The sequence below is a fragment of the Mytilus californianus genome, unplaced genomic scaffold, assembly GCF_021869535.1.
Source record: "Mytilus californianus isolate M0D057914Y unplaced genomic scaffold, xbMytCali1.0.p SCAF_2, whole genome shotgun sequence".
Classification (NCBI taxonomy): domain Eukaryota; kingdom Metazoa; phylum Mollusca; class Bivalvia; order Mytilida; family Mytilidae; genus Mytilus; species Mytilus californianus.
In genome coordinates this window covers 41,067,480-41,094,408 of record NW_026262668.1, presented here as the reverse complement: position 1 = coordinate 41,094,408, position 26,929 = coordinate 41,067,480, and the positions used below count along the sequence as shown (strand labels likewise).

General features: G+C 32.5%; 1 protein-coding gene across 4 annotated transcripts in view; it reads right to left on the bottom strand.

The window, feature by feature from the left end:
- Positions 1-26,929, bottom strand: part of LOC127729843 (probable C-mannosyltransferase DPY19L1) — a 368,682-nt gene that overhangs the window by 263,751 nt on the left and 78,002 nt on the right. For all 4 annotated transcript variants that reach the window (XR_007994847.1, XR_007994848.1, XR_007994849.1 and 1 more), the window contains exons 9-10: positions 22,398-22,470; positions 19,390-19,581 (exon numbers count right to left, since the gene is read on the bottom strand). Coding sequence is in view for 1 of the 4 variants with exons in the window: in XM_052237762.1 (XP_052093722.1) it covers positions 19,390-19,581; positions 22,398-22,470 (265 nt within the window). In the remaining 3 variants the exon portion in view is untranslated. The remainder of the gene's footprint in view (positions 1-19,389; positions 19,582-22,397; positions 22,471-26,929) is intronic.

The window sequence follows — 26,929 nt, the reverse complement described above, 5'->3', positions numbered from 1 at the left end:
AATTTAGACTGCCACGGGAAATGAGGGAATATTGGATAGGGACAGAAATTTAGCCTTGCAACAGGTCACCTACGGACCCCTCAAAGAGTTGTTGCAAGGGTTCTTAACGTACAAAGAGCGTGGCACTCTCTTTACGCGAGGCATCGGATTTAACGTCCCCATTCTGACCGGACGTGGCTGCATATTTGTACATCCCGTACAGCCCCACTTTAGCAAGGGTTTTACTGCCGGACGAGGAAGACCAATGGTGACCATACTTCTATTCCCCAGTCACCCTTGGGGATTACAGTATTAGAAAAACAGACCAAAACACAAAAACTTAACATTGAGCAATGAACCGTGAAAATGAGGTCAAGGTCAAATAAAATGCTCCGCAGGGCGCAGCTTGATACGACCGCAGAGGTCGAACCCTGAACAGTTGGGGCAAGTATGGACACAACATTCAAGCTTGATACAGCTTTGCATTTGGATTGTGATTAAATATTTGACACAGCATAGGTTTCTGACACAGAATGAATGTGGTCTAAGAACTTAAAAATCTTAAATTGGACATTCACCTATTATGGTCCAATATCCAAAATCTAAATACATGGTTAGATTCAGCATATCAAAGAACCCCAAGAATTCAATTTTTGATGAAATCAAACAAAGTTTAATTTTGGACCCTTTTGACCTCAATGTGGACAAAGTTGATAACGGGGCCCAAAAATCAAAAATCTAAATACATGGTTAGATTCAGCATATCAAAGAACCCCATATATTCAATTTTTGTTGAAATCAAACAAAGTTTAATTTTGGACCCCGATTTGGACCAACTTGAAAACTGGGCCCATAATCAAAAATCTAAATACATGTTTAGATTCAGCATATCAAAGAACCCTAAGAATTCAATTTTTGTTAAAATCAAACTAAGTTTAATTTTGGACCCTTTGGACCTTAATGTAGACCAATTTGAAAACGGAACCAAAAATTAAAAATCTAAATACACGGTTAGATTCGGCATATCAAAGAACCCCAATAATTCAATTTTTGATGAAATCAAACAAAGTTTAATTTTGGACCCTTTGAACCTCAATGTGGACCAATTTAAAAACGGGGCCCAAAATCCAAAAACTAAATACACGGTTAGATTCAGCATATTAAAGAAACCCAAGAATTCAAGAATAAAACCCCATTGAAATTGGTCAAGAAACGAAGTATCTTCTTTGGCACAAAACTGTGCAATTAAATATTTCTTGCTATTGCGCAATACTGTACAATTCACAATTTCTTGCTATTGCGCAATATTGTGCTATTGGATATTTCTTGCTATTGCGCAATACTGTGCAATTGAAGATTTCTTGTTCTTGTGCAATACTGTGCAATTGAAGATTTCTTGCTATTGTGCAATACTGTGCAATTGAAAATTTCTTGCTATTGCACAATACTTATTATATAATAATTTATACATCCTGTTTGGTGTGTATCTCCTACCATATCATTATTATTTGCTTTTAAATATAAATCAGAAATAACCAACTTAAAATGGAAAATTTTAAAAGAAAAAAAAAAGGAAAAAAAGAAAAAAAAGGAAAAAAAAAAAAAATCACCCCCCCAAATGTTTTGAACCCTCTTATGATTCATCACCCCCAAACTCAATCCCAGCCTTCCCTTTGTGGTATGGTACCTTGCAGTACAATTTCAGAGAGATCCATACACTTGAACACAAGTTATTGTCTGGAAACTAGAAAAATGTGTTTTTTGGCCCCTTTTTGGCCCCAAATTCCTAAACATTTAGGGCAATTACCCCCAAACTCAAACCCAGCTTTCCCTTTGTGATATGGAACCTTGTAGTACAATTTCAGAAAGATCCATACACTTACACACAAGTTATTGTCCTGAAACTAGAAAAATGCTTGTTTTTTGCCCCTTTTTTGGCCCCTAATTCCTAAAATTTTGAGGCAATTACCCCCAAAATCAATCCCAGCATTCCTTTTGTGATATGGAACCTTGTGGTACAATGTCACAGAGATCCATACACTAACACACAAGTTATGTCTGGAAGTTACAAAAATGCTTATTTTTGGCCCCTTTTTGGCCCCTAATTCCTTTACTGTTGGTACCATAACCCCTAAAATCAATCCCAACCTTCCTTTTGTGGTATTGAACCTTGTGGTAAAATTTCATAGAGATCCATTCACTTAAACTAAAGTTAGAGTGCGAAAACCAATGTGTCTTCAGACGACCCCGGACGACGCCAGGCGACGACGACGACGACAACGCCAACGTCATACCAATATACGACCACAAAAATTTTTTTGCGGTCGTATAATAAAACCTGCCAGACTGACATGTACATCATAAAATATTTACATACACCAAATATAGTTGACCTATTGCTTAAAGTTTAAGATAATAAACGAGAAATTAACATTACAAAAAATCTTAACTTTTTTTTCAAGTAGTCACTGAAACATGAAAATGAGGTCAAGGACAATGGACATATGACAGACGGAAACTTCCAGGGTTTGACACTAACGCTAGTCTGCTAGCCCGAGGCTAGTAAAAATTGGGGAGGGCTAGTAAAGTTTTCATCACAGTAGTCCGACGGGCTAGTCAAAATTTTGTTTAAAACTAGGAATTTCACAAAATTATTGTCAACAAATCCCAGATGTATTGCTGACCTTTGCAGTCTTTATTTTACAGTTTATTCACGTATATTTTTATTGTCAGACATTTTTAACATCAAAGGTACTTTTTGGGGAGGGGAAAGCAACGGATACAATGATGGTACTTAATACATAGAAAACCACGTTTGTTACAAATGCTGTGATGATTCTAATCAGAATAAAATGCTTCGCTGGGCGCAGCTTGATACGACCGCAGAGGTCGAACCCTGAACAGTTGGGGCAAGTATGGACACAACATTCAAGCTTGATACAGCTCTGAATTTGGATTGTGATTAAATATTTGACACAGCATAGGTTTCTGACACAGAAAGAATGTGGTCTAAGAACTTGAATTTTTTTAATTTACCTATTATGGTCCAATGTCCAAAATCAAAATACATGGTTAGATTCAGCATATCAAAGAACCCCATATATTCAATTTTTGTTGAAATCAAACAAAGTTTAATTTTGGACCCCAACTTGGACAAACTTGAAAACTGGTCCCATAATCAAAAATCTAAACACATGTTTAGATTCAGCATATCAAAGTACCCCAAGAATTCAATTTTTGTTATAATCAAACTTAGTTTAATTTTGGACCCTTTGGACCTTAATGTAGACCAATTTAAAAATGGGACCCAAAATTAAAAATCTAAAAACACGGTTAGATTTGGCATATCAAAGAACCCCATATATTCAATTTTTGATGAAATCAAACAAAGTTTAATTTTGGACCCTTTTGACCTCAATATGAACCAATTTGATAGCAGGCCCACAAATAAATAATCTAAATACATGGTAAGATTCAGCATATCAAAGAACCCCATATATTCAATTTTTGCTGAAATCAAACAAAGTTTAATTTTGGACCCAAATTTGGACCAACTTGAAAACTGGGCCAAAAATCTAAAATCTAAACACATGTTTAGATTCAGCATATCAAAGTACCCCAAGAATTCAATTTTTGTTGAAATCAAACAAAGTTTAATTTTGGACCCCAATTTCGACCAACTTGAAAACTGGGCCAAAAATCAAAAATCTAAATACATGTTTAGATTCAGCATATCAAAGAACCCCATATATTCAATTTTTGTTAAAATCAAACAAAGTTTAATTTTGGACCCTTTGGACCTTAATGTAGACCAATTTGAAAACTGGACCCAAAATCAAAAATCTAAATACACGGTTAGATTCGGCATAACAAATAAATAAATGTGGTCAAAGATTTTACAAATCTAATGCGCCATACTGTGCAATTAAAGATTACTTCTTGAAATTTTTCAATATTTGAAATTTGAAAAAAAAATAATATTTGAAGAATAATTCTTTTTAATTTCTGAAATCTGAAATGAGAAAAAATTGACCCCCACAATTTCTTTAAACCCCCCCCCCACCCCTTTTTTTCCCCCAAAAAATTCTTTCCCTCAAGATATGGTCATAATATCTCAATTCAAATTTCCAATAGAGTTTGCAACCATAATTACCCATTTAAATTTACCATAGTGCTAACTTAATCTATTTTATAATAGAATTTAAAATATAGTGTCAAATCTTTCATATGGATTTTGTTGTAAAAAAAAAAGATGCAACATTTGCAGATATTTTTACTGGTCTTCCTTTATAAATATGCATTTCTTTAAACATAATTTAAAAGCAGTGTAAGGGAAGTAACCAAAACGTTGTATTTGGATTACCTCCCTTACACTGTTTTAAATTATCTTAATTGTTCATTAACCATTACTTTATACATAATTTAAAAGCAGTGTAAGGGAGATAATTTCAATGATGTATTTGATTTATCTCCCTTACACTGCTTTAATTATGTTTTGTACTAAAGTATTTGTCCATTAACCAGGACAACCTTGTTTTTCCCCCTTTTTTGCCCCTAATTCTTAAAAGGTTTGAGCCATAACCCCCCAAAGCAAATCCTAACCATCCCTTTGTGGTATGGAAATTTGTAGTATAATTTCAGAGAGATCCATACACCGTTCCACAGTTATTGTCTGGAAACTAGAAAATGCTTATTTTTGGCCCCTTTTTGGCCCCTAATTCCTTAACTGTTGGTACCATAACCCCCAAAATCAATCCCCACCTTCCTTTTGTGGTATTGAACCTTATGGTAAAATTTCATAGAGATCCATTCACTTAAACTAAAGTTAGAGTGCGAAAACTAATGCGTCTTCGGCTGACGACGTCGACGACGACAACGTCATACCAATATACGACGACAAAAATTTTTTTGTGGTCGTATAAAAAACCTGGATCTCAAAAGTGCTTTCATAATATCAAAATAATAACATGAATACGAAATTTACATACATTACTACCGATACCATCACTGTTTGGGGAAAATGTACAACTTATTGGGAGGAATTTTAAGCCATTTTTTGGGGGAATTTTCTCTTGGGGGAAAAAGCTGTATTTGAATGTAATTTGAGGCAAACAATATCACTGAATTATTGTCATACATACAAAATTATAGGTCTCTGGTAAAAATATACAGATTTTTAGGAATAAAATCTTGTCCTGCAAAATAAAATAAACTGACAAACAACAAGGGAAAAGAAGGAGTCCATGAAGCATTATGACAAAAAACAGCAAGGGCAAACCTTTCCTCTTTTGAGTTTTGTGGGTGTATTTTTAAATCCCTTACTTATCCATCTTCGTTAAAGACACTAGTAATAATGATAAGTAAAATGAGGATGATGATAAAGTAATGATCTAAAAGGGTCTTCAAAATAAGTTGAACACATTCTTATATTAATATAGATGATTAAAATATGAAAATATTTTTTTTTTTTTTTGTAATTTATTAGCAAACCAGTGAAATTTCATGAAACAAAACATGTTCAAAAACCCTCTGGAAATGCTCCAGAACACAGGATTTAGCTTCATTTGTATCAAAATTTTCTGGGGAGGCATGCCTTCAGACCCTCCTAGATAGGGTCGTGCCGGTGGCAAGACCGTCCAAGTGCCTTTGGCACTTTGAGGGCTAGTAAAGTGATAAGAGGACTAGTAGAATAATAATTTCACTAGCCCTGCAGGCTAGTACATACATTTAGTTAGTGTCAAACCCTGACTTCATATCAGAAGGCATCTATACACAAGTATGAAGCATCCAGGTCTTCTACCTTCTGAAATATTAAGCTTTTAAGAAGTTAGTTAACACCGCCGCTGCCGCCGCCGGATCACTATCCCTATGTCGAGCCTTCTGCGACTAAAGTTGCAGGCTCGACGAAAATGGCATAAAAACAAAGCACATAAGCAAAAATGAAAGACAAGAATACAAAAATTTACCATAGCACAATAACACAATGAGGGGATGTATAAGTACCGAGTCACGCCAAAGGGATATTACCAAAAATGGACTAAACAGTAAAGGTAATAATTTACAAAGACAAATAAAAGAACACTATAACACGTTATTAAGATGATAAAAAACTTCAGTACCTAGAATCTATACTTCATGACCATCATGTATTATTTGTGAAGTTGATATGGAATATTTATCAACAAGGTCTTGGTATCTTACAAAGAACTTTTTTTAGAATAAATGGGGAATGTGTCCATGGGACACAGATGATGCCCACACTTAAGCTTGCATATCATATAAAGTTATAAAGGGACATAACTGAGGAACGGTAAAAGTGACACTACCCAAATTTGTACTTAATCTGAGTTTTGTGGTAATAAGTATTGTGTATAAGTTTCATAACATTTGGTTGAGGCAAACTTAAGTTAGAGAACGGAAACGAAAAATTCAGCAATTTTTTCATTTGTAAAGGGGCATAACTCTAGAGCAGTAAAAGTGACACCACCAAAATTCAAACTTGATCTGTGTTTTGTGGTAATAAGCATTGTGTATAAGTGTCATAACATTTGGTTGAGGCAAACTAAAGTTAGAGAACGGCAACCATCTTTGGGACGTACGTACGGACGGACGTACAGACGGACAAGGGTAAAACTTAATGCCCCCTCCGCTTCGGCGGGGGCATAAAAAGGACGAGACGTTCTTTGACATAACCCTGGTTCATCGACTTTCTGCTCAGACACTGGTGACGTTTTATAAAGTCTGAGTAGCAGCTGCAAGCTCTTGAATACTGAATGAGTTGGGAAATGTATATACCATATGCAGTTGGTATATTGCTACTAAGGTTGGGGAAATTGATAATTTCAAAATTAAAATCATCTCATTTGTCATCGATTCAGGTACTGAGATGAAAGCTTATGTCAAATTCGAGGTATAAGTCTAAAAATGAGGCTGAGGAAGCTGTGTCTGTTGTTTCTTTAATTTCTAGTTCTGGAGGATACATTAATGGAACCCAATCAGAAAAGTTTGGATTGTTAATGGAAAGAACATCATCAATATATCTGAATGTGAAATTAAATGATCTGGCTTCTTTGATCATCTTATTTTGACAAGTGTCTGAAGGAACTCCGACTCATATGAAAATAAGAAGAGGTTGGCAAGGAGAGGAGCACATCTCGTTCCCATAGGAATTCCGACAATCTGTTGAAAAAGTATAACATCAAATTCAACAAATATGTTGTCAATGAGAAACTCCAGCATACTGATCACTTGTTCCTATGTGTAGCATGTTTTACCTCTTTGTTCACTATTAACAAAATAAGTGACCACTACCCTGTATACTTAAATAGAAGAATTAATATAAAGGTACTGAAGGGAAATCATATCCAAATGAAATACAGGTGTTTCAAACATTTTAAAAAAGATGCCTTTTGTGCAGACTTACTTCAAACCCCATTTCATATTGTTGAAATGGAAGATGATATTGATCTTGCTGTCTACAAATGGTATGCACTTTTTTTATTGACAAGCACGCACCAATGAAAATTAAAAGAGTGAAATCATTTAAACAAGCAGAATGGTTCAACGAAGAAATTAAAAATTCCATACAGAAGTATGTATCATTCAAAATAGGAGTGCGGAAACGAAAAAATTTGCAATTTTCAAAGTTATAAAAGGCATAACTCTAGAATAATAAGTGACTCACTGACCTAATTCAAACTCGGTCTTCAAGTTTTGGTTCTTAGCATTGTGTATGAGTTTCCTAAAATTTGCATGGGGCAAACTTAAGTTAGAGTGCAGAAACAAAAAATTTGCAATTTTCCAAGTTATAAAGGGGCAGAACTCTAGAACGGTTAGTGACTCACTGCCTAAATTGGAACTCTGTCTGCGAAATTTTGTTCTTAGCATAAAATTTGGATGAGGAAACCTGAAGTTGAGTGCGGAAACAAAAATGGGACGAATAGAATGACGGTCAAGGGTAACACTTAATGCCCTCTTCACCTAGCGGGGGGGGACATACAAATAGTAAAGAACTTTGGAATCATATTAAACAGTTAAATCCATAAACTGTTAACACAGAGATATGTCTCGCCTATTTGTTATTTTGATAATGCAAATGTTGAAATTAAAATAGCAATACTTTAACATGTAAGTTATGCAAATATTCAAAGTCAATGAACCATGACTGAAGTAACAGGGCTAAACCATCTCCATGGAAATGAGATGTGCCAATGCTAATACAACAGCATACCAAATATCATTGACTTTTCTTAAGTCGTTCCCTTTAAACACAGCTAAACACAAATATTAACGTGTAAACTATGTAAAAGTTTCAAAGTCAATGAACCATAATGAGGGGGTGGGGTTATATAATCTCCATGGAAATGAAACTTGCAAATTCCAATACATTTGCATATCAAATATCATTGACTTAACATTAGAGGTTCATCTTTAACTGACCTCATCACAAATTAATACATGTAAACTAAGCAAAAGTTTCAAAGTCAAGAGACCATGACTGAGGGGTAAGGACCAAATATTCTCCATGGAAATGAGATGTGCTAATGCTTATACAACTGCATACCAATTATCATTGACCTACCACTAATGGTCCCCCTTAAACTGACCTAATCACAAACTAATACATGTAAACTAAGCAAAAGTTTCAAAGTCAATAGACCATGACTGAGCAGGCAGGGCCAAATAATCTCCATGGACATGAGATGTGCTAATGCTTATACAACTGCATTCCAATTATCATTGACCTACTACTAATGGTTCCCATATAACTGACCTAATCACAAACTAATACATGTAAACTTATCAAAAGTTTCCAAGTCAATAGACCATGACTGAGGGGGAGGAGCCAAATAATCTCCATGGAAATGAGATATGCTAATGCTTATACAACTGCATACCAAATATCATTGACCTATCACTAGTGGTTCACCATAAACTAGACCTAATCACAAACTAATATATTGTTGACACCGGAAACAGCATACCTATGTTTCGCTTTTTGACTTCGTCAAGGCTAGACAAAAAACATATTGCCAAATGATTTAAATGCTGTACAATCTTGGTGTTCCAATAACAGTATGAAAACTAATGCTCAAAAAAAGCAAATTTCAAAACAAAAACTCACACAACTATCAGAATTATGTATTACCATAAACGAAACCTGTATTGAGAATGTCCATTCTTTCAAATTACTTGGAATTGACATTGATGAAATTTTAGGCTCAGAAGAACATGGTGATCGTATGTGTAAGATCATCTCATCGAAAATATCACTTTTGTATGAACTTTAAAGAATATTTGCCTATACACATAAGACAACTATTTCATAATGCACATATTCTACCATACATAGACTATTGTAGTTCAGTTTGAGGAAAGATTCAGATAGACACTTCAGAAAGGAGTAGCAAGAATTATACTTGAATGTACCTCAATTTAGACTACTAAAACGTCACTTGGGCGACCTAAAAAGCCCACAGGCAACCTAAAATTTCACTGTTGGTGGCCATTTGGCGACAACTTTTTAAAACTGACTGTAAAAAAATCTCTTCCGGATTTAGTTCAAGCCCTATCCAGTTAGCGGATTTCAAAATACGTTTCTACTGCCGGATCAGCAATCAGGGTCGGGTCCAGGTGAGGGCATAATGGGCCTTTTTATTTTCAAAAAAAAAAAAAAAAAAACACTATCATAATCTGCTAATATTGTATTGAATATGGCAATTTATCATTATTTTATGTTTTTTAGCAAAAAAAGGTCCAAATTTTTTTTGAAATATTGGATTCTACGCCCCCTTTTTCAAATATCCTAGAAACGCCCCTGGCAATGTGCTTGCAAGTGGGGTGATCTATATAAGTGTCAAGCATTTCCTCGACCAGGAGTAAAGTCAGCCATTGATATGACAACAAAATCTGCTAAACGAAACAAATGTTGAAATGTGAAAACATTTGAAATAATATGGTCACAATTTTTGCGGCAGAACAGAGACAAATATGTTGGCTAGGATTTCTTGTACTTCGCAATTACAATACTGGTATACCAGTATTGTACACAATACTGGAATAAAAATTTTGTTCCAGTATATTAAAAAACAATTTAAAAAGACTACAATACTGGTTATGGTATGTTGGGGTAATACTGGGCAATATAATTTTTTATGGTTTTTTTACACAAAATAGTTAAGATATATTGTATTTTCATAGTATTATTGCTAAATAAATACATTTGATACAAATAAAAATTGTTAGTCATTTTCAGGTGATCAAACTTTAAATTTCTTCCTTTTCTCCAATACTTTCATGAAAGAAGAATATATCAATTTATAAGTTTTGAACAGTTTGGGATACTTCGATTATTTCCCAGCTTTGTTTGAATCAATCCATAGTTTGAAAAAAATGCATTTGATTTAAGTTTTGTATATGACATGTATGAGCTAGGACTAATATGTTATTGTGATAGTTCCAGGCATAAGTAAATTGTAAAAATTAATTGCTTCCAATCATATTGCTAAATAATCATCCTAACGGGACAAGTCCCTAACGCTAGTATAAATAAAAAGGCTACTTATTGTTAAATAATTAAATCTGTGTAATCTGAATAATTACTTTATCAATTAATGATGCATATATGTTACAGTGAATTTGTATTATCATGGAGATATATATAGAACCCCTGATTTTTCAGGAATTTTGCATAATCACTAAAATCATAAGTGATTATTGTGGCGAAATCAGACTAACACGGATTCCTTTTTTTAACTTTAATAAAATAACTAACAGTTATTTACAGTACATACATTATGTCAAGTTCAAAAAATACCACATTGGAATAAACTGCTTAATAATCCTTCTCTTCCTTTCTTGTTCAACTGGTAATACTTCTATAATACTGACGCTACTATTTCTACAATGAATTTTATTCACAAAAAACCCTAGCTTATATACCAAAATCAATAGAACATTCTAAATCTAGAACCATCTATAAATAACTAGAGAAATGATAAATCATTCACTTTTATTCTCTTGTTTTGATTTGGCAGAGGCATCATAAACTATCCTTATTTTAGTTGTAGGTTTAGTTGGGTCAACAACAGCATGATGTGGTATGTAATGTTTGATTCTTGTTTCATTACTACAATGGTTTGGAACCTTTCTAATAATGCCCTTTCTGCACTGGTCTTGGATAATCTCATCATACTTGCCTGAAAGGTCAGGATTATTCTTCATCTTCTGAATAAGTGACTTTAGTCTTCCGTATGCAAGTTCCCTATTTTCAGGAAGTTCTGGTAATTTTTCTTTCCATGGCCAGGAAACTTGATATCTTCCATTTTCCATTTTTAGTGAGGTGATAAAGTTACTCAAAGTATTTTCATCGTCTGATGTATATGGACAATCTTTTATTCCAATAGTTTCCAAGTTCCAGAAATCTTCCATTGAAGGCTTTGTTTGTGATATTGGTCAATTGCAGAGTTGAGACAGCATTCTGTTACAGATAATAAACCATTTACAGTCATCGTCATTTTTTTCTCTCTTGCTTCATCACTTAGTTGTGACCGTCCTGTAAGGATCCATCCAAGCTTTGAGCCAAGTAGATAAAGCCCTTGTTGAATTTCTGTTTTCTGTGGCAATATGATATCCAAATAATAGTCATTTCCAACCAGAATCTCTATTGTTGAACTTTCCAAGCCATTGGCAGTGTGTCAGCAAGTTGAAGATTGTTACATAGGTATTTCATATTTTCACATACATCCATTTGTAAAGGTCTTCTTAGTATGAATCCTGTTATCTTAGGAACAACTTTAGCATCAATTAGCATCAAAACTCCCATCTTTTAGTTTGATCTTTAACGATACTTTTGGTGTTCTTAATGTTATTGGCTTATCTGCACTAAAGTTACGAGAGTTATCTCCTCTGTTGCTTTATTTTTCAATTTCAATTTCTTGGCCAAATTTTCAGTTATGTATGTTCGCTGAGATCCGGAGTCCATTAGTAGTCTTACTAATTCTGTTTCATTAACTTCTGTATTTGACACAGTTGTTTGAGCTGTCTGCATCAAAACTATATCTCCGGAGGACAACAAACGATTTTCTGGTACTTTCTCTTCACTCGAAGCCACTTCACATATTTCCTCAGCTAATTGTGAAACCTCTTTAGGTTGAGAGGGAATTTTCTTTGAACCTAGACTTCGATGATTACCTTTTTTCTGTTGGCAATGATAGCATGCTTTTTCAAATCTACAGTCTCTACTAACATGTCCTAGTTTGAAGCAGGTATAACAACTACCCTTGATTTTCTGTTTTTCTGTCTTCAATTGTGCTGAACTTTCAACACTCATCACTCCAATGATGTCCATCACAATAAATGCATATCATTGAATTTCCACTGCCTGATTTTTCTCCAAATGGCTTTATTGTCATCAGGGCTTCTGCAGATAAGTGTTTTCTCAGTTGAAAATTGATCCCGTTTGATTGAATTTTAGACTGCTGTTTCTCTTCAGAACTAAAACCAGTATGTGTTTCTTTAGATTGACTTTCTGCAGCTTCCCTAGCAGTTATGTAAGTATTGAAAAACTGTCTTAACTTCCCCACTCCATCTATCCTTGTTACCTTTCTGTATTTCAAGTTGAATAAGGACTTCCTTTGGTAGCTTAGATGTTATCATAGAGATGAATACATCTTGGGTCACATCTTGTTGCAGTGCCTCCAAGCTACGTAAATGTCGTTCCAAGTCATCATAAAGTCTACGAAGATTTGCTGTATTATTTGAAGCTGACTGAAGGTTTATTAAATCAGAATAGTGCTTGTTGACAATAGATTGAACATTTCCAAATCTTTCATTTAGTATTGAAATTGCTACATCGTAATTTTCATGGGAGAGCTCAAGCCAAATATAGCAGCACTAGCTGTTCCAAAAAGTTTGCTTTTTAAGTAATTTAATTTTTCTATTTTTGTCAAGTTTTGATTTGTGTGCACTGCTGCTTCAAATGAATCCCAAAATTCTGTCCATTTTAGCTTGTCTCCATTGTACGAAACTAGGTCTAATTTAGGAAGTTTAACTGCACTTACTGTTGAAGGTTGACTTTTCCTCTGTAATTCTTGTAGTTGTAACTGTTGAAACTGTAATATCTGTTCTTGCATTTGTGTCTGTAACTGTATTAAATGCTCCACTTTGTGGTCCGTGGTCGATTCTATTTTCTTCATATCTTTATTTTTATCCTGTATTGCTTCCTCGAATATTTTTAATTCGTCTAAGCGCCCTGTTACATCGTCCAGTAATTTAAAATATATTTCCCTTGCCTTTGTAAATTTTACAATTTCACCTTCCTTATCTTCTTTCTCCTCTAATATAAATAGTATCTTCAAGTTTTGCTGCAAAATCCTTTAATCGTCTCTCTGCTGATAAAACTTGTCTTAATTGTGTTGTCACACTCTCACTTGAGTTATAATATCTCCACTTTTGTCTAATTCTTTTGCTAACAAATTATTGTTCCTTGTACAGAGTCCTTTCAAATATGAGGCTGTCATCTTTTCCGTGTTCTCTATAAATTTCTTTTCCTGTAGTTCCTGGGTTCCGGCACCATACAATGTGGCGAAATCAGACTAACACGGAATCCTTTTCTAACTTTAACAAAATAACTAACAGTTATTTACAGTATGTACATTATGTCAAATTCAATAAATACCACATTGGAATAAACTGCTAAATAATCCTTCTTTTCCTTTCTTGTTCAACTGGTAATACTTCTATAATACTGACGCTTCTATTTCTACAATGAACTTTATTCACAAAAAACCCTAGCTTATATATCAAAATCAAAAGAACATTCTAAATCTAGAACCATCTATAAATAACTAGAGAAATGATAAACAATCTATTTTTAGTAACAGGGTAAAATTCCAGAATTTGCTAACACTTTCTGAAACATAAATATACACAATGACTTTCACTATCTATCTAGAATATTCTAGTATGATTCATTCACTGTAATTAAAATAACAATGTAAATTACATAATCAATGTCAAATAAAGGTCAATTGTCTTTATTATTGCGTACTATTCACAACAATTATATATAATCCCTGAAAATGACCAGTGATTTTACGTAATCACTGAAAATTTTAAGACTTATTCTACAAATTCCCTGAAATGATTTCAGGGATTATCAATAAAATATAATACAAAGATTCTCTGTTTGATAAAAATATATTAAATACAGACAAATAAATCATAAGTATAACCTCTTTATGGTTTAAGTGGACAGTTTTCATTCCCTGTCCATTTATCAATCTTATTACAGTGAACAGTTTTTCTGGTGATATTCTACTTAACTGAGTTAAACCACATTGACTCATAAACAAATAAATGGGGAATGTGTCCATGGGACAAGGACGATGCCCCCGCTTGCATATAACGTTATAAAGGGACATAACTCAAAAAAGGTAAAAGTGACGCTACCCAAATTCATACTTGATTTGAGTTTTGTGGTAATAAGCATTGTGTATAAGTTTCATAACATTTGGTTGAGGCAAACTTAAGTTAGAGAACTGAAACAAAAAATTCAGCAATTTTTCCGTTTGTAAAGGGCATAACTCTGGAACTATAAAAGTGATGCCACCCAAATTCAAACTTGATATGTGTTTTGTGGTAATAAGTATTGTGTATAAGTTTTATTAACATTTGGTTGAGGCAAACTAAAGTTAGAGAATGGAAAACAACTTTGGGACGTACGGACGTATAACGGCCATTGTTCATAAAAGGGCTGAAAAGGATAATAACTGACTACCGGTACAAACATGAAATTATGCTCAGATAATACAAGTTATCAATTTGAGGTATCTGACTGACCTTTTAAGCACCTTCAGATGGTTCTAATGAACACTTTATTTCTCTTTAAAGTGCAGTAAAATCAGATTCAATATGTGAAGGCTAAGGTTTTTTTTTGTTGTTTTTTTTTAAGTTTTGCAAAATAAAACAACCCGATAAGCAGAGCAAATGTTCAATAGTAGAGGGTCTGAATGGGGTTACAGAATAGAGAATAATGGACAACCACTGCAAAATTAATTATTAAGGGCTCAAAATATATAGAATAGACAAAAATAGACAAGAAAATAAGAATAGAGAATAATATGGTGCTCAAATATACAGAATAGAGAATAATGGGCAAAACAAATAAAGAATAGACAAAAATGATCTAAAAAATTAAAGAAGAAAGAAATGAGGGACCCCATCAAGACCCTCATAGTAGATATCATCCAAATTTACAATGTAGTTTGTCAAATAAATGATTATTAGAATTTTGTGCTTAAGATTTTGATATTTATGTTTCTTAAGATGTTTAAATATGATTTTATAGAATAATTTATTTAACTTTTATTCATTGTCTCTTCATTCCAGTTATTATGTATAATCCCTGACATTATTTCTAATGATTATGCATAATTCCTGAAAATTTTAGTAATTATATATAATCACTAAAGTTACCAGTGATTATACATAATCCCTGAAAATTTTAGGGATTAGACATAATCCCTAATTCTACAAATTCACTGTTACATATACATAACTATGCTAAAATTTCACTTTTTAGCGATGATCAAAATTTTTTAAATAGTCATTTTCATCACATTTTACTTTTTTTTTACTTTAAATATTAGTTTTATTCCAAATATAGCATAAGCCAAATTATTCTTTGGTTTGATGTTATTAGTTTATTTCCACTTTATACAAAATGGCAATTTGATAAATATTTAGAAGAGAAATTCTTTGATGACAATTGCTCTACAAATACGAGTATTAGTGCTAAAAAAAAATCATTTTCATATTTTTAATTTTTATCATGATTACTACTTTTAGTATTTTGTGCTAAAATATGATAAAATTGTCATGTCATATTTCATTTATTATGTTTTGCAACCTGATATCCAGTTAACTCTCATAGTCTCGAACTAGGTTGACTCGAAATTTCAGATAAGTAAAACTTTTCCCATGGTCATGACTTTGTGCCATATAAATATATGTATTTCGACTCCTAATGAGTCGAAATTTTGGTTTACTCGAACTAAATTTACGATCTCAAGGTTAACAAAACCATTCAAATTCCATTATTTATCTCAAACTAATACACATATGTCAAAACATGACCTTGGGGATTTAAATGTATTTCACCTGAAAATACACGTGTAATTAAATTTCCAGTCAATGACTTGTATTCATTTATGACATTCTTTTTCACGAGTGTTTTCCTAAGATTATCTTTCATCACCATGATAAATACATGTAATTAGTTATGCATTGTAATATTTCATGACAAATTATTTATAACGTTTTTAAAAAAAATTAACCGTAATCATACATTTGTGAGCTTGGGTGTGCATAAAGTGGGGATTAAGAATTAGTGATCAACTCAAAACTACTCAATCCGCTTCTTTAATCTTTTTGTTCTTTATCTTGCAGAAAAAGATTGAAATAAAAGAAAATAAAAAGAAATCTAAATTTTCTAAAATATCTTGTATAAGACTACGATAATGAACAATTTTGTCAACATTAAATCACACAAAGATCGGTTTGAAATTACGCTTTGGTTAAAAACTACGGGAAAACAGTGTAACTGTACAAAAAAATAAATAAGAGACGAAAAATCATATATCTTTATTATAACAAGCATTGTGAGAGTATTGCATGGCAATATATAGTCCCCTACCGGTTAAAAATTCATTGTACTGGAACAAAATGACAAAAAAATTAGGGAAAACTGATTACTTGCATGTATTTTCTAAGTCAAAGGACCATAACTCTGCAAAAAAATCATCTGAACGGAATAAAATACGAACTTGATCTATAACTTGTAATGGTTAAACTATATAACAAATTTCAAATCAATATCTTCAAGCATGAAGAAAAAAAGTGTGAAAAACTGATTACTTGAAAAAAAGTGTGAAAAACTGATTACTTGCATGAATTTTCTAAGTCCGAGGACCATAACTCTGCACAAAATCATCTTACCGGAACAAAATTCCAACTTGATCTGTAACTGGTTATGATAAAACTATATACCAAATATCAAATCAATATCTTCAAGCATGAAGGAAAAAAGTGTGGAAAACTGATATGCCGGACTGCCTGCCTGACGGACAGACAGACAGACAGACTGTATTTTTTTTCAAAAACCACCATACTGGAATACAATACTGGTACAAAATTTGTATTCCAGTATTGTACACAAATACTGGTATACCAGTATTGTGATGGTCAACTACAGGAGATGAGACAAAAAGGATTAATTATGAAAAACACCTCAAACATGAGAAAGGAGTCTTGGTAAAGTTTTCCTGAATGCCGTTCTGTGGTGTTAAGGGATTCTGGTGCACAAAAAACACAATGCAAGCTGGCCAAAAAGAAAAGTTAAAAAAAAAAATCACTAGTATACCTTCATACCCTATTATTTTAGGGTATGCAACAGGAAACACACTTACTTTTTTTTTACCTCCGTACACAAGAACCATCAGAAATAAGCTGTTCAAACTTTTTATTAACAACCACCATACATGATCATGCAAGATACTTACTTCAATTCTATAGAAAAATATTAATATGCTCTCTAAGAGACTTATGACTAGTCTTCATGTTATGCTCTTTCATAGTAAATTTCTTAGGCGACCCGAAATTACAGCCTGACCACTAAAATTTTGAATTGGCCACTGAAATTTTATATCTGGTGGCCAAATGGCAACCTGATTTTTTAATCTACTTTGATGGCTGAATAATGATGTTCCAACACTACAACTTACGATCTCTCTTTTATAATGATCTATTTGTTCCAAGACCAAATAATAATTTTTATAAAAAAATCTTTTCATTATTCTGCAACAAAAGTATGCAATGATTTACCATTCACGACAAAAAATTGTCATAATGTGGAATTATTCAGAAAACATTGTTACAATAATTTTCTTAAAAATTCTATGCAAGTTAAATAATTTTTCTTTTATGGTTAGAATATGAAAATTTTTTATTATTATTATTAGATAATTATTTATGTTTACCTAATGTTATACCAATGTATATTCCATTGTTGTTTTGATTTTAAATGTCCTTGCTATGAATATGCCATTCTGTATTCCTTTGTTCATACATGTCGTGCTTGCTTATTTGTTACAATAAAGCAATTCATTATAAAAAAAAAAAAAGATTATTAAACTTTCCTTCTGGAAATTTGAAAATCTATTGTTAATCTTTTTCATGGACCATTCACCTTTTTTTTTTTATTTAATAAACTGATTAATAAGCATGTTGTCTGCTCTTTGGTCGGGTTGTTGTCTCTTTGACATATTCCCCATTTCCATTCTCAATTTTATGTCTGTGAGGATTTCAAATAGAAATGTAAATCACATTAGAAGTTTTAAAGAAATTAGATGTGTCGGAACAACATGAATGGCCTGTTCGCAAAAAAGCTTGGAGCCATTTTTTGGAGTGATAATTTGAGAATGAAAGTCTGTACAACTGGTTTTTTTTCATGAACAAAGCCTGTAATATCAGCAAAAATCAATGGAGCGGAACCAAACGTAATCTTGATCTGCAACTCATCATAGTAGACTCACATACTAAAAATCAGCTCAATATGTGAAGGCATTTAGAAAAATTATCTGTATTCCTGTTATTTTCACAAAATTTTCAAAGTCCAAAGCCCTTAATTTCAGTAAAAATCAATGAAGCAGAACCAAATGTAAACTCAATCTGTAACTAATCATAGTAGACTCACATACTAAAAATCAGCTCAATATGGGAAGGCGTTTAGAAAAAATACTGTAGAACTGCTATTTTCATGAATTTTTAAAGTCCAAAGCCCGTAATTTTGGCAAAAATCTGCAGAGTGGAACCAAACCTGAACTCGATCTGTAACTTATCATAGTAGACTCACATACTAAAAATCAGCTCAATATGTGAAGGCATTTAGAAAAAAAGTCTGTATAACAGTTCATTGCAGAATGATGGAATGACGGATAAGGGTAAAACTATATGGCCCAAACAACTTTGTTGCGGGGCCATAAAAATCATAACTGACCTTTGTTACCTATAGCTCACATATCTTTTTTACTCATTCTTAGTATCACTAAGAAGTATTCAGTACTTACTTTGTAAGCGATTTTCTGATTGTCAAGAAGTCACTTCTTGTTTGATAATACTTTTGATTCCTTATATCCAGTTTGCATGGAATTTTTTTTTCGGTGTCCGATAACAAGATGCAGTATATTTTACAAGACACAGCATACATTTCTATTTTTGATGTTATAGAATAAGTTGCTATTTTAATAAAACCTGATTTAATCTTATTATGTATTTCAACAGCACATTTAACTACTGTTTGTCTAAGAAATCATAGTGATCAAATTCACAATATATAATTTTACATCTTACCAGCACTGTTAGCAAACATGATGCAAAGAATGAGGTCAGCAGCATCTCATTACCAAATAAAGCTAAATAGCTAACCAACAGACCAATCAGCTGTCCATACAATATTACTTTGATCTTATGTGAGTCTGTGTAACCAAGAACATATGTACCAAAGACTGCAACAGTCTGAGTGAGTAGTGCAAACTGGGCAAACTGTAAAATAAAGAATGAGACTTCAATTCTTAAGTGCGTCCCTACAGCTTGATTAAAATATTACTCTGGATTCATTATTATTTGTGGGATACCAATTTTCGTGGATTTCATGGGTATAAGTGAACCATGATTAAAAATGTTCAACAAAATAATATATTTTCTATAGGCTTGTAAGCAAACTTTTGCAAAACCACGAAATCAAATATCCACAAAAAATAAGACTTTTCCTAAACCCATGAAAATTGGTACCCACAAAAATAAAAACATCCAGAGACAATTTAATTTCATGGTAAATTTTCATTTTTTGAATTATGAACTAATAGTTGATGTTCCCACAGGCAAAGTGGATCTTTCATACTTCTTGGTGTCCTGTTTTTTCAGTTCTGTCATCCTAAAATGCTTTATGTATTTATTAGGCTTCCCAAACCTCTTGTCACAAACATAAAAGTTGGAGTTATTCCAGAAACATGTGTAATACCCTCAGAAATAGGTATCATCTTAGGCCATGCAAGAACTTAATTATTTCCTAGTGTATCTCTTTTAGACAATAAATACAAATTTAAACAAGAAATGATTGTTACAAAGTCTCATAAATAAAGTCCCCTCAAGTCAAGTATAAACCCCTAAGGACTCCCCCCATTATTCATTCAATTCATCTTGCAGAAATTATATGGTTTGGGACTGCAGATCTTATCCATTCACAAGGTATCAGAAAATTCTCATATGACAGCAGTGGGGATTGGTATCTAATGTATTTTTCATGTCAAACCAAAAAATATATGGTTTAGGGGTGGGGATCTCTACCAGTTTAGAGATATTAGAACATTCTCATATGGCAGGGAACGGAGTTCGAGTGACATCTTTTAATTGTTTGTTTCTTTTTTTTCTAATTATGTCACCCTGAACGGAGTGCGGATGACATATATATATTGTTATTGTACGATTCTTTATTTTATTATCATTATGACACCTGATTGACAATGTCGGGTGACATATTGCTTTTTCCTCCGTTTCTTTTTTTTATTATGGCACCATCAACTGAGTTTGGGTGACATATTGTTATTCTACGTTTTTTTAATTTTCTTATTATTATGTCACCCGATCGAACAATGTCGGGTGACATATTCCTCAAGTATCTTTACTCTTACTTGCCTTAGGGATGAATTGAAATAATAGTATTTGAAAAAAGTGTGGGAATCTACTTTGATATCAATATACAGCCTGTACCGTATTTTTTTCAATTTCTTACACAAGCATAAAATACTGAAAAACACTTTAACAATTCTTATCAACTGCTTAAATTTGATATCTTATCTCACATAAATTCATAAATAGTAGTGTTTTATAAATTTTGATTTACAAGGAACTTACTACATGTATATGCAAGTGTATATCTAAAATTTAGTAGCTGTTCAACCTCTCTTTTCTTAATTTAAGGACAAATAACAATAATTATTAATATGTCAAAATTTGCAGCTGATTATTAAAATGATGTATAAACTTTCTACATATCATAAAATACATTATAAGATTCATGTCGTCAATTCAGAATTCTTCACCATCTTAAAATCCAGAGTGATCACATAAAAAAATCTCTGATTTAATTCAGAGCCTTTAAACTAGACAGGAATTATCTGATAAACTGATTGAAGACAAATTCCCACCTGGTGATGCTTTGGATATAATATAATTATTGTCAGTCCAAAATCCACAAAAAAGAGAGCGATGAGAAAGTTTTATTGCCTTTGCATATTTTTTGTCAGTTACATATTTGACAATATCTATAAATGTAAATAAAAATTAATATTCTAATTTAGTGTTGATTTATCAAAATGTAGATTATAAAATTGGGATGTGGCGGGGATTAATGTACATAAGATGTTGACGCTGCAATTTAAATTCATTTTGATTGCAAAAAGGATTATGCTGGCGAAAAAAAAAAATTAAAAGTGTTGAAAAAAAAATAATGTTTTGGCAGAAGAGGTGGCAAAAAAATGTTGACCCTGGGGAAACCCTGGTAAATTAACAACAATTCTTTACACTATAAGACATTGTGATAAACATGAGTGCACATGCTGAATCTCGCATACATAAACTTAACATTGACCAATGAACCATGAAAATGAGGTCAAGGTCAGATGAAATCTGCCAGACTGACATGTACCCCTTACAATCATTCCATACACCACATATAGTTGACTTACTGCTTATAGTATCTGAGAAACAGACCTAATCACTAATCCATGAAAGGAGGTCGAGGTCAGGTGAACCCTGTCTGAAGGACATGTGGACATTGCAAGGAACCAATATACCAAATATTGTTAGCTTATTACTCATAATAAGTGAGAATTTCACATCACAAACAACCTATTAATTTTTTTTAAGCAGTCACTGAACCATGAAAATGAAGTCAAGGACAATGGACAATACGACAGACAGAAACTTTGTAACATAAGGTATATATGAATACAATATATGAACATCCAGGTCTTCAACTTCAGAAATATAAAGCTTTATACAAAAAGTTTATGCTGCCGCCGCCGGATACTAATTCCTACGTCTCGCATAATACGACTTTTGTCATATGCGAGACAAAAAATCTTTACATTTTTTATGCAGTGATTGAAATTATCTCAAGGACAATGGATTTATGCCAAATGGAAACTTCAAATCATGAGACACTTCTACCTTCTCAATATATTAAGTTTCATTCAAAATAATGTCACTGGAGGCTGAGGCAAGATTACCATGCATTTGTCTTTCATTTTGCATTCTTTCATGTTAGATTTAAAACCTACAAAATACAGAAAACTTACCTGCCATGGCAGCATAAAGCTTACAGTTGCTATGGAAATGAAGGCACTGTGTTTATATCCTGGATTTCTCATCCTTAAAATATCAATTCACATTGTACTACATATATTTTTATACATACATATATAATAATTCTCTTATATATTCTCCCCTTACTAATCAACAGTTAAATACTTAATGAAGTTTACTATACGATATGAGATTTGCTCAATGTTGAAGCCCATGTGGTGATCTTAACTTATTACATTCTTTTCCCTTGATCTTTGGTGGATATATAGTTGTCTCAATTTGTTTGTACATTGTATAACAATATGAATGACATTAAAACGTTTTGCTTGTAGACACCTTTGATGATTGACAACACAGAAAGTTCAACAAATTTTACCAGAGATAATTACAAAACCAATTAAAAGACACAAGCCTAGAAATCTACAAAGAAAATGTAAGTCCGGAAACAGTCATATTTTCTCCTCATGACAGATTAAACAAGAGTGTAAGTCTGTAATATGAATGTTTTACTACAAGTATCGCATAAACTTAACATTATTAATGATCCACGTTATGAGGTCTAGGTCAGATGAACCCTGCCAGACCAACATGTGCACCTCACAATCATACAATGCACCAAATATAGTTAGTCAATTGCTTATAGTATCTGAGAAACACACCTTATTACAAAATTGAACATAGACCAAAAGAACCATTAAAATGAAGTCAAACACCAAAATACAGATGTTCTATTGCTTATAGTAAATATTATCCCATATACCAAATATAGTCATGCTATTACTCATAATAAGTGACAAAACAAGAGGTACTAAAGTATTTGTCCATTAACCAGGACACCCTTGTTTTTCCCCCTTTTTTGCCCCTAATTCCTAAACGGTTTGAGCCATAACCCCCCAAAGCAAATCCTAACCATCCCTTTGTGGTATGGAAACTTGTGGTATAATTTCAGAGAGATCCATACACCGTTCCATAAGTTATTGTCTGGAAACTAGAAAAATGCTTATTTTTGGCCCCTAATTCCTTAACTGTTGGTACCACAACCCCAAAATCAATCCCAACCTTCCTTTTGTGGTATTGAACCTTATGGTAAAATTTCATAGAGATCCATTCACTTAAACTAAAGTTATTGTGCGAAAACCAATGTGTCTTCGGACGACGACGACGCCAACGTCATACCAATATACGACCGCAAAAATAATTTTTGCGGTCGTATAAAAATGAGTACCATCCATCAGAAAAATACTAAAAATGAAAAAATATATTTTCAAAGGTTTGCTTCAGACATTATCTCTTAATCATTCTGCCAAAGTTTCATAAAACTCTATGAAGGTTTGACAAAGTAATTGATGTGTAACAAACTTTAACCCCAGACTACTTGTTAACTGTTAAAGTCATATGAAACTTCAAATTCAAAAAAAAGTTTAATATGTTAAAGAAAATCCTTTATATTATCAAAATCTTCATAAATGTACAGCTAATAAATTATTGTCTTCCCGTACACTAATTCGCCAATATTTTGCCATATGCAGTAACCTTAACCACAAAACCTCTCGTTAGAAATTAGGCCACCGTACAGCGCAAGTTCTAGGGGAAAACCTTGATGAAAGAATGTAAACAAACGTGTACTGGAAGGTAAATAGTAATAACTAATTCTTAAAGAACAAATTTAGTACAACAAATCATTTAACAACTGCTAAGGAAAAGTTTAATTAACAAATGGAAACGCAGGGAAAATATAAAACAAGTTGCTTTCTTTAAAAAACAGAAAAGCAATACGTGAACCCAAGACCGCTGACTGGTCACCAAAAAATTGTTGCTGAATTTTTGTTTGCTTTTGAATTGAAATAATTGACTGTGAATAGAATAAGATAATGATGATGTTAAAACACCTTTATTAAAAATATGTGATTGTGTGTAGATTCTTGCACAAGTCAGTTGAAAGCAATGTTGGATAGTTGTGAATAGAAAAGTGTATATATACAGCTACTATTTGAATATACATTTGAAGGCTCGACTATTTTATTTATTACTTGGGAGTTTACATCATTTTTTCGTAACCCTTTTGCAAATCCCAGTTTCTACAAACCAGATGTCTTATGCAAATTGCACAAACCAATTGCAATATAAATTTAAGCACTCAGTTTGCTTTATAATCTGGATGCATTTATTCTATCTATCATATCTCCATATTTTGTTTCCTGGATGCCTTCAATTATTCTCAACTCGATATTGAAGCTGTCTGTACTCATGGTAGATGTTGTATGGATAAATTTTAAGTCCAATTTCCATGTGAAGTGAAACCCTGTGGCATGCAACTTATAAGAAGGTTTCGTATATTTTTCTTGAGAGTAACACACCAGCTTCATTGGGACCTCTTATATAGAGACTTATTTTGGTCTCATAAAACATCTCAAATTTTAAGAATTTTCTGATTTTACTTAAATCAATCCAAATATTCTACAGGAAAACTTGGTTTTGAAGAATATCTTATTTTCAGAAGTTTTATGAATACCTGAACATACTCTCAAAAGAACCAATTTATATAAATTGATATGAAGATATAAAAAGATACCAGGATTAAAATGTTGTACGCCAGACGCGAGTTAAGTCTACAAAGAATCATCAGTGATGCTCTAATAAAATAGTTAAAAAGGCCAAATAAAGTACAAAATTAAGTAATCTATTCCTTGGGTAGAAAATCCTTAGCATTTCGAAAATGTCAAAGTTTATAATAGGACAGTGACTCAAAAAAGAAAACAAAAGAGAAACAGCCAGAGGTCAGAATACCGTAAGTAATGATGAACGTGCTTGAAAGTCACATGTCAAGCTCTTACTGAATTTTGATAAGAAAAGCGAAAATTTGCATTGACGAGTGAAATCAATATTTATGCATGCACGTGGTATTTTTGCGCAAGAAATATATAGTAAATAGAACTATACGCACTGATACTCTGGATAAGAATACGCATTTGCGTCATCACATATATTAATCTAATAGTTGAAATTCGGATGTCAAACTACCTAACTCACATGTTTTGACTCCGGATTCATTGACATTTTATCCGGAATTTTTGTGAATGCAAACCCATAGTGTGCATGTGAACAGGGTGATATATAATGTGAATGATAGCTGGTCAACACAATGAATACAATTTTCAAAATCATACCATACTTAGTACAAATATTTAGATGCTATAAGGTTGAACCATTAAAACAAACAAACAAAAAAAGAATTGAATTTTATAATTAACATGCATTCCTGTTAGTGAACTTTTTCCGAAAATTTTAAATATAATATCAATAAACACAAACGTCAAGTATTTATGGATGGGCATTTTATTTATCAATTTGAAATCAATCTCTTTTTAAAGTCTAACATTCCACTATAGGAATATATTGCTATACAAAATATAAGCAGAGACTTATAAATCCATGCTAAAACAGTATAAAATAATTACCATTATGATAGTAATTAAATTTTGTTATGAATATTGTAAAATATTAATTACATTTTTTGTGAGATTCAAGGATTTACAATCCTTGTGAATTGAAACCATGCAAGTATTTTTTCATTCACGACCATTTAAAATTTAGATAATTAGCTAACTTTGGGTACGCATCCCTGCTAATTGGTGTTCATACGTTGCATATAATTTTCATAATGTAATGACTGTTCATACCTGTGAGACCTAACGCACGTATATATATATGACAATTTTAATTATATTCTATTAAGAATAAATTCAGTCTCAGTTTAAACTTAATAATGAATATTCTCTTGGTCTGGTAGTATCTATAATTAATGAATTTAGATATTTTTGACATAACAATCCTTTTGTTTGATTATCTTTCTGCTTTCTGACCACTGCGTTTCTGAATTAAAGTCACCTAAAATAAATGTTTTTAACAGAAATATCGTTTTCTTAATTTTCTTCATGCTTTCCGACATTTTCCCATGCTATGATTGAAATACAAAATATCAAATAATAAACGTTCAGAAATAATCAGTTTATTCTGGGACATTATATATAAATAAACTATTCCCAGGTTTATTGTCACAATGCACAACAGCACGCTGTATTAAATACTACGCAAACAACAAGTACAGGGACCGTCTCAAAGCATGAATTATATAATTGCATTATCATTATACTCGATATCTAGTAAACATTCACATTATTAAAAACACACATGTTTTGTCCTTCTCAAAAGGCAAATAGGTTCTAACATATAAATGATTTTTTGACTGCAACCTAGTCTTTATTGTTTTACTTTCCAATCTACAAATGAACTTTGAATGTTGAAATATACAATGTCACGTGGTAGCCTATCCATAGAGGGACCGTATCAAAGACATAGATAACTACCTGTATAAATGATTGAAAACTTTCGAGACATATCGAGAATCTTGATTCCGAGGATATCGAATGGCCCATAGACACTTCCAAAATTCACAGCAAAATATATATATATATATAAGGCTCTATTAATTCACTTATTTGTCACGTTCTCCACATGCTCTGTG